We start from the raw sequence: 9,950 nt of genomic DNA on the forward strand, positions 1-9,950 counted from the left end.
GCTAAAGTGGATAAAGAGAAATACTTTTAACTGATGGTATATGGAGGGGATTATAATCAATGTAATGAAACAAGTTATGTGAATTGTTGAATGTGAAACTGATGATGTGCCCTGTAAACTTTCATTCACTCAATCCACAATAAAAACCTTAAATTAAAAAAAAAAAAGAAAGAAAAAAAAAAGCAATTTATTGTGTCCAGCACTAATTGAGCCCTTTCAATAGAAGGTACATGTACTTCTGAACTAAGAATGTTCTTTTATTATTTTTTTAAATGATTTTCTCTAAATCTTTTGTTTTCAGAGTTCCTATTCATCTGATGTTGGACCTCCTGAGTTTATTCTCTTATTTTTATGTTGCCAAATCCCTTGTTCTCTTTGAATGATTGCTTCTTGGTCTATGTACAGATTCCACATGAGCAGAGTTAAGTATTCGGAATTCCCAGTCTTCTCAATGTTATCCATAATTTGTTATGATCTGCACAGTTGAATGCCTTTGTATAATCAATAAAACACAAATGAATACCCTTCTGGTGTTTTTCTGCTTTCAGTCAAGATCCATCTGATGTCAGCAATGATATCCCTGGTTCCATGTCCTTTTCTGAATCCAGCTTGAATTTCTAGCAGCTCTCTGTTGATGTAATGCTGCAACTATTTTTGAATTTTATTATGCAAAATTTTACTTGCATGTGATATTAATGATATTGTTACATGATTTCCATATTCCATTGGTCCACCTTTCTTCAGAATGGGCACAAATATGGATCTCTTCCAGTCAATTGGTCAGGTTTTACAAATATCTTGGCGTAGTCTAGTGAGTGCCTTCAGAGTTACATCAGTGTATTGAAACATTTTAATTGATATCTGTCAATTTCTGGAACCTTGTTTTTTGCTAGTGACTTCATTGCAACAGGGATTTCTTCTTCAATACCATCTGTTTTTGATAGCGTGCTACCTCCTGAAATGTTGAAAGATGACCAAGTCTTTTTAGGTACAGTGATGTTGTGTAGTCTTTCTCTTTTCTTTTAATTCTTCCGATATTGTTCAATATTTGCCCATTGTTGTTGTTGGTGGTGTGGATAATTGCCAGTGAATCCTTCAAAATTGCAATTTGAGGTTTGAATTTTTTCTCCAGTTCTTTCCTCTTGAGAATAATGCTGAGTGTGTTCTTCATTTTTGACATTCTAACTCCAGGTCTTCACTACTTGTCTTTCAGCTTGTTGTATTGTGGTGATTTACATGCTACCATGATGCTGGAAGCTACACCAGCAGTATTTTAAATCCCAGCAGGGTCTTCCATGGTCAACAGGTTTCAGCAGAGCCTCCAGACAAAGATAGAGTAGGAATAAGGAGAAATGGACTAATGAACATTTAGCGACTGAAAATCTTATGAATAGCAGCTGAACATTGTCAAGTATAGTGCCAGAAGATGAAACCATTATAAACAGTTGGAAGATGAGCCCTTCCAGTTGAAGGGCACCCAAAATATGACTGGGGAAGAGCTTTCTCCTCAAAGTAGAGATGATGCAAACAGATTAAAATTTTCAGGACCTTCATCTGCTGATAGGGCAAAACTCAAAATGAGGAGAAACAACTGCAAACATTCATTAATAATCAGAATGTGGAAGCACAAATTATGAATGTAGGAAAATTGGAAGTTGTCAAAGACCAAATGGATCAGTACTATAGGCACTAGTGAGCTAAAATGGACAGGTATTGGCCATGTTGAATCTGATAATTATATGGTTTATTATGATGGGTATGACAAATTCAAGAGAAATAGTGTAGTATTCATCCTCAAAAAGAACATTTCAAGATCTATTTTAAGGTATAACACTGTCTTTGATAGGATAATATCTATATGCCTACAAAGAAGACAAATGTGCCATGACCTGAAGTTAGAAAACCAAAAGGGAAGAACACACTCAGCATTTCTCAAGCTGAGAAAACAGAAGAAAAAAATTCAAGCCTCAATTTGAAATATTGAAGGATTCAGAAAGCACCAGAAGAAGATGGGAAGAATATGCAGAGTCCCTGTACCAAAAAAGAAATGGCCAATGTTCAACCCTTTCAAGAGGAACTATATGATCAAGAGCCAATAATTTAGAAGGAAGAAGTCCAAGGTGTGTCTTTCAGCAAACTGATGTGGCACTGGAGGCACTCACTCATCTAAGAAGTGAGTGCCTCCAAGCCAAGAAATTTGAAAGACAGCTACCTGTTCAATTGATTGAAAGAGATCCATGTTTGTGACCATTCTAAAGAGAGGTGACCCAATGGAATGCAGAAATCATCTAACAATATCATTGCTATTGCATGCAAGTAAAATTTTGCTAAAGATAATACAAAAATAGCTGTAACAGTACATTGAAAGGGAACTGCCAGAGGTTCAAACTGGATTCAGATGAGGATGTGGAACAAGGGATATCATTGCTGACATCAGATGGATTGTGAATGAAAGCAGAGAATACAAGAAAGATGTTTACCTTTGTTTTATTGATTATACAAAGGCTTTAGATTATGTGGCTCATGACAAACTATGGACAACATTGTAGTGAATGAATATTCTGGAATTGTGCTCATGAAGAATCTGTATATAGACCAAGAGGGAGCTGCTCTAATAGGATAACTGAATTGTTTAAAATTAGAAAGATATGTGCCAGGGTTGTATTCTTTCATTATACTTATTCAGTCTGTATGTTGAGCACATAGTCTGAGAAGCTGGGTTATATGAAAAAGAGCATGGCATCAGGATTTTAGGAAAAGTCATTAACAACCTGTGATATGCAGATGATACAATCTTTCTTGCTGAAAATGAAGAAGGATTATAGTATTTATTGATGAAGAACAAAGATGACAGCCTTAACTTGCACATTGTCTACCTAAATTGGGGGGACTACAAAGGCAATGCTCTGGAGCATAGAAAAGCTAAAACAAATGGAAGAAATGAGGAAGTAAAATAGCTAAATAGAAAAAATTAGTAGGTAGCTTAAGAAGACAAAGTATGATAGTGAAGTTGCAAAGACCTGGAGTTAGAAATCTAAAAGGAAAGAAACACTCAGCATTTCTCAAGCTGAAAGAACCTACAAAAATTTTCAAGCCTTGACTTGCAATATTGAAGGATTCTTTGGGCAAAATATTGAACAACATAGAAAGCTTCAAATGAAGATGGAAGGCTCCAGGATTGACAGAATACCACTTGAAATCTTTCAATAAACTGATACACCAATTGAAAGGGATCCTTATTTGTGCCCATTCCAAAGAAAGGTGACCTACAGGAATGAGGAAATCATTGAACAAAATCATTCATATCACATGTAATTAAATTTTTGAAGGTAATTTAAAAATGGCTGCAACAGTATATTGACAGGGAATGGACAGAAATTCAAGCCAGGTTCAGAAGAGGGGAAGGACATCATGCTTGGTAAAGTGGAGGATCAATGAAAAAGAGGAAGACGCCCAATGAGATAGACTGGCACAATGGCAGCAACATTGGGCTCAAGCATAGCAGCAACTTTGAGGTTGGTGCCAGACTAGGCAGTATTTTCTTCTGTTGTCACACTGTTATGACTGGGAACCCACTAAAGGACACCTAACGACAACAATAACAAACTCCAGTTCTTGGCATATTTCTTATAAGACTTTGTCTTCTCCAGCTTTTCTTTGAAATTTCTGCACAGTTCTTTTACTTCATTGTTTCTTCCATTCTGTTTAGCTCTTCTATGTTCAAGAGCAAATTTCAGAGTGTCTTCTGTCGTTGACTTTTATTTTTTCTTTCTTTTCTTCATGTGTGATTCCCTGGATGTCATCTGGTGCTGGGTCATTTGTGTTCAGTACTTCAAATATGTTCTTGAAATGCTGTCTACATTCAGATGGAATATTGGTTGTTGTTAAGTGCCATCGAGTTGATTCCAACCCATAGAGACCTGATATAGGGTTTCGGAGGAGCATGGACATTGGGAACGAGCAGCTGGTGAGCTTGAACCACAAACCTTGCAATTCAAATGACTTTACAGCCTGGCACATTAACCCATAGTGCCACACCAGGACTCCAGATGGAATATACTTAAGGTCATATTTTGGCTCATGCAAACTTGTTTTAATTTTCTTTAGATTCTCCTAAGATTGCTTATAAACAATTGATGTTTGAAACACCAGTGGCATATCTTCCAGCATTACAGAAATATGAAAGCCACTACAGTATGACAGACTTACAGACATATGAGGGCTATGACTTGAACTTCAGCTTATTACTTGCCTGTACAGTCATGGGCCAGGAATCTTATCCATGATCCCCCATCCATGGTGAAGCCTCTTTATGACTGCCATTCCTTCCTGTGGCTTATTTAGTATCTCTGTGGCTTATTTAATTTCTATGTGGCAATACTACTGCTGGCAACTTTTATATCTGTCATGGCATCAAACTTTTGCTGAAATTCCTGAATTCTAGCTGCCTCCTTACATATTCTTGGCAACTAAAGCTGGATGTGTACCAGAATCTCCTGGTCTTGTGCAATCTGTTTGCTACAAAACTCCATGCTCCTTTTCTGATATTAGTTACTCATGTTATACAATTTGTGGAAGTTTGGGCAGGGCTTTCTGTCACCTGTTATCATAGACATTTCCATCATTTTTCAGTTAGAATCACCTCATTTGAGTTTTCAAATATTTCATGTTACAAAGTAAGTATCTAACAAGTCATAAGAAAGCAATAGAAATATCTAAATTGAGGAACACACTACAAAATAACTAACCAGTACTCTTTAAAAGCATTAAGGTCCTAAAAGACAGAGAAAGACTAAACAACTGCCCTAGATTGGAGGAGACACAGGAGACCTGATAATCAATGGGATGGAAATCTGGATGGGATCTTGGAAAAGGAAAAGGATGTTAGTGGGAAATGGGTGGAATTAGAATAAAATTCTCCTCAAGGAAGAAATATTATCTCTCGATTAAATAATTTATAAGTTTCTCTTAGTTCATTGTATGTGAACTATGTATATTTTACAAAAGTGCTCAGGAAACATATGTGAAGTTCAGAAATACTACAAGGAATTTTCTTTACTTGAAAAAAAAAAAACAAAGAAACAACAAGTGTGGTCAGAAAAGTACACTCTTTATATTTATCTGTATTTTCCCCAGGAAATACAGATATGGACATTGGGAAGGACACTAACATATTCACAGCATTATCTAACTGACCGTCTCAGCTCTTTCACCTCCTGTGTGTCTTATGCTTTTGACACAACAGAGTACTTAAAGTTCTCTCAAATATTAACTATAGTTTCATAATTTTGACTATGCTTTTTCTTTTTTCTAAAATATGATTTTATTTTTCTATGATAAGTTAAAAGGTTTATCCTTGAAAATTTCATTTAAATACCAGCTTGTTGAAAGTGGTTCTAAATTTGATCTCTTCAAACAAGAAACAAATGATATAATCTAGATTATATAATTTATAACATTTTCTCAGTTCATTGTGTGTGATTGTTTCCTTGCTAGACTATAAGGCCTTGAGGAAAAAGACTTGCCTATTTAAACTTTAAGATGCTGGCTATTAAGATATTTTAGTTCTGTTAGTTTGCTTGATATCATCCAAGGTACCCTTTTCTTAATTAGTTTTAATTCATAAAACATAAAAAAAGTTTGCATTGTGAAACTTGCATTTAGAACTTTTCGCATTGACATAGCTGTAGTTTGGACTAATATGAAGAACATAGACTATACGAACCAGATAGTTTTTTGAGTTTATAATATCAAAATATTTTCTTTAAAACATACCCTGCAGGCATCATAAATTCCTTCCAAATACCCAGCGCAAAGCATTCCAGATTTTATATCACTGCCATACACATGTGGTTGTTTGCATACATTATCACTTATGATTTTCAGTTTGGCTTCTCGAAGATCATTTTGGGATTCCCCTAAAGGAAAAAAGAATTAATTTTAGTATCTGCAATCATCATCTAATTATTTTTCATATTAAAATTGTCAATACATAGTAGTAGTAGAAGTTAAGTGCTGTCGAGTCGGTGCTGACCGATAGTGACCCTGTACAGGGTTTCTGAGGAGCAGCTGGTGAGCTTGAACTGCCAACCTTGTGGTTCAAACTGACTTTGTAATCCTGTGCATTAACCCACAGTGCCACACCAGGTGAGGCTAATATAAGCAGTCTCTAGAAATGAAAATACTGGTTAAATATGGCAAATTAAAAATAACAATTACTGTTCTTTCCACATTTTTATAAACACTTTCTAATAATAAGAACATAATTTGATCTTTTATTTCCTGAAAAACCTTTGTACATTTACTGTAAAGCAGTTGGTTCATTTTATTTAGGAAGGCATTCCTTTCTTTCTTTTGTAAGTTTTTTTATTTGTTTATTCCATATTGCTCTCAGAAACTGTGAATACTTATTTACTTTTCTTCCTTGGGTTGAAAAGAGCATTTACATACATAATTTCATTTAAATACAATGAACCGTACTTTTTTGTATTGTAAATTTGGAGTGCCAGAATGTAAACTAATTTCTCACACTGTTGTTAAGTGCTGTCAAGACCTTTCTGACTCAAAGCACCCTGTATAGGGTTTCCAAGCACTGACTGGTGGGCTTGAACCACCTACCTTGCAGTTAGCAGTCTAGTGCTTTTCCTACAGCGCAACACCAGGACTCTAATTTCTTAGTCTAGAAACTGATAATATAGTAGGCACAAAATTGCCTAGAATGGAAAACTCAGAATAACATGAGTATTGTTTCTTTATACCAAACTACAATGTTAAAATGATGGGGGAATGGTGACACTATGGTAAGAGAGTTCTATGGTGGTCCCCAAAGTTCTGATTGTTGTTAAGTGCCATTGAGTTGGTTCTGACTCACAGTGATGCTGTATAGGGTTTCTGGGGAGCGGCTGGTGAGTTGAACCACCCACCTTGCAGTTCAAACTAACCTTGCATTCCAGTGCATTAACAAGCAGTGACATACCAGGGCTCTAATATGGGTTGTTGTTGTTGTTGTTAAGTGCCATCGAGTCGGGTCCGACCCATAGCGACCCTGTACAGGGTTTCCGAGGGTGTAAATCTTTACGGGAGTAGAAAGCCTCATCTTTCTCCCGCGGAGCGGCTGGTAGTTTCGAACCGCTGACCTTAAGGTTCGCAGCCCGATTCGTAACCAATACGCTACCAGAGCTCCTTAGGATCTATGAATATGATGACTGTTAACTCCATGAATAGGTTATGTTACGTGGCAATGATGAGATTTTTCAGATACAATTAAGGTCGGACTCAATGGCACTTACCAATAACAACTAATATGACTTTGGAATTCTGGTGTGGAAAAGCTCTGAACCACAAGCTCAATGGTTCAAACTCACTAGCTGCTCCTTGGAAACCTTATAGAAGGTTGGCTATGAGCCAGAACAGACTAACAACAACAACTTGATTTTAAAAAAGGGCTTACTTATACCTTCTTTGAGTTCAGAGACATATTACTAATAGCACTGAAGAAGCAAGTCCTCTTGCATCCTAAAGTTGCAAGAAACTGTATTCTACCAAAAACCATCGAGCTTGACAGAGGACCCCAAAAATCAGATGAGATCCTAACATCAGCCAACATCTTGATTCGACTTGGTGAGGCTCTGAGAAGAGTAGCCAGCTAAACCATGTCCTTACTGTTTACACACAGGGACAGTGAGGTAATAAATATGTGAAGCTGCTAAATTTGTGGCCATTTGTTACACAGAAATAGAACAATAGTACAGATACCAATTTCTTGAGACTACTAGTTCAAGATATTTTTCCGGAGAGGTGTTTGCTAACACTTCTAAATATGTGCTCAGAAATACTATAAGGAAATGTTCAAGTCATTCAGTTCCTTTGAATAATATTGACTATTAGAGTATCAATTAAAACCTCTTTGTGTCCAGTGCTGGGAAGGGTAATGTGAAAGCAACAATTTACATATTACAGATGACAGTGTTACTTTTTTCAGAAAACACTTGGTAAAGTTTATTTCAGGTTATAAAAAGTATAATCTGTAAATTCTGGATATCCCTGAACAGTTTCTAAACTAATATTAGGATGCTGGAATGGTGTTGCAGGAAAAGTGCTGAACTGCTAACCACAAGGTTGTCAGTTCAAACCCACCAGTTGTTTCCTGGAAACCCTATATAGGGTTACTATGAGTTGGAACAGACTGGAATGTACTTAACAATAACAGCAGCAGCAACGGAATGCTGAATAGATTTTCTCACTATTGATATTTTCCATGAACCTGTTTTATATTTGATTAATTTTCTCTGTTTTTTTTTTTTTTTCGTTAATTCATTTCCATGGTTATCTTTATAATTTCTTTCATTTTGCTTGCTTTGAGTTTAGTTTTGCTATTTTTCAACTTATTGCAGTAGGACCTGAGGTTATTGACTTAAGATTTCTTTTCCAGTGTTACACTTATTGCTGTGTGTTTTTCTTTTTTTTCTGTTTTAGCTCCATCTTACTATATCAATATTTAGCCTTTTTTATTTTCATTAAGTTCTACATATTTCATTTTTTCTTCTTAGGGACTTCTTTGAATTACAGATTTAGCAGTGTGTTGTTTAATTTCCAAGCATTTGGAAAAATTCTGGTTTTTCTGCTATTGATTTATAATGTGATTCCTTATGGTTGGAGAACATAGTCTTCTAAATTTGTTGAGGTGTATTTTATAGACCTGGGTATTGTCTAGCTGAATGCTCCATGGGTATGTGAAAAGTATATATCCTGTTGTTGGATGGAGTGTTCCTTAATGTCAATTACATTCTGTTGTTTCTCACAAAATATTATGGCAGGTATATTTCTGAGCTAACCTCAAACTCTTGTTAGAAAATCATTTCCCCCCCAAAACCAAAGGGTATTTGAGATGCCCTTTCCATCAGTATGAAACTGAGAATGTTAAGCCTGTCTTTACAGACCTATCAATAACAATGCAGACATTGCAGTGTCACATTTGCAGCTTTACTCAGTCACCCCAGGGATTCATCTGCTGTGGATCATAGTAAATGTGACTGGTAATATGACCCTAAAGAAAGCAAAAAGTATCTAAGATTGTATAATATGGAATAAGATCACTTGGAACATCCAGAGAAAATTCCAGTAACACTGGTGAAAGTTTATTTTAATTTCTTAACTGTTGTTGTTGATAAATGCTGCCGAGTTGGCTCTGATCCTATGCCCAACAAAATAAAAAAGTTTCGGGTTCTTCACCATCCTCACAATTATTGTTATGCTTGAGCCCACTGCTGTTAGCACTGTGCCAGTCCTTCTCATAGGGGTCTTCCTTTTTTTTTTTTTTTTTTTGCTAACCATTCACTTTACAAAGCATGATGTCCTTCTCCAGGGACTTGGTCCCTCCATCAACATCTTGCTGTCCTTGCTTCTAAGTGTATTTGTTTGTTCTCTGGAAGTTCATGGTGCTTTCACTATTCTTCTCCAACACCATAATTCAATTGCATCAATTCCACTATGGTCTTCTTTATTTATTGCCCAACTTTCAGTTGCATATAAAGCAAGTGAAAATACTGTGCTTAGATCAGGTGCATCTTTGCCATCAAACTGATAGCTTTGCTTTTGAACATTTTAAAAAGGTCTTGTACAGCAGATTTGCCTAAAGCAATGTCATCTCATTTCTTGACTGTTGCTTCTATGAGTGTTGATCCAAGCAAAATGAAGTCTTTGACAGTTTCAATCTTTTCTCCATTTATCACGATGTAATTTATTGGCCCAGTTGTGAGGATTTTTGTTTTTGTTTTTTTAAATTGAGGTGTAATCCACATTGATGGTTGGGGGTTTTGATCTTCATTAGTAAGCATTTCAAGTCCTCTTCACATTCAGCAACGAAGCTTGTAGCACCTGCATATCACAGGTTGTTAATTAGTCTTCCTTCAATCCTGATGCCACTTTCTTATTCATATACTCCAGCTTCT

General features: G+C 36.0%; 1 protein-coding gene across 1 annotated transcript in view; it reads right to left on the reverse strand.

The window, feature by feature from the left end:
- Positions 1-9,950, reverse strand: part of TMPRSS11A (transmembrane protease, serine 11A) — an 88,277-nt gene that overhangs the window by 6,241 nt on the left and 72,086 nt on the right. The window contains exon 9 of the mRNA XM_006873782.1: positions 5,776-5,918. Within this exon, the coding sequence (XP_006873844.1) occupies positions 5,776-5,918 (143 nt within the window). The remainder of the gene's footprint in view (positions 1-5,775; positions 5,919-9,950) is intronic.

This window comes from Chrysochloris asiatica, unplaced genomic scaffold (assembly GCF_000296735.1).
Source record: "Chrysochloris asiatica unplaced genomic scaffold, ChrAsi1.0 scaffold00254, whole genome shotgun sequence".
NCBI classification, from domain to species: Eukaryota; Metazoa; Chordata; class Mammalia; order Afrosoricida; family Chrysochloridae; genus Chrysochloris; species Chrysochloris asiatica.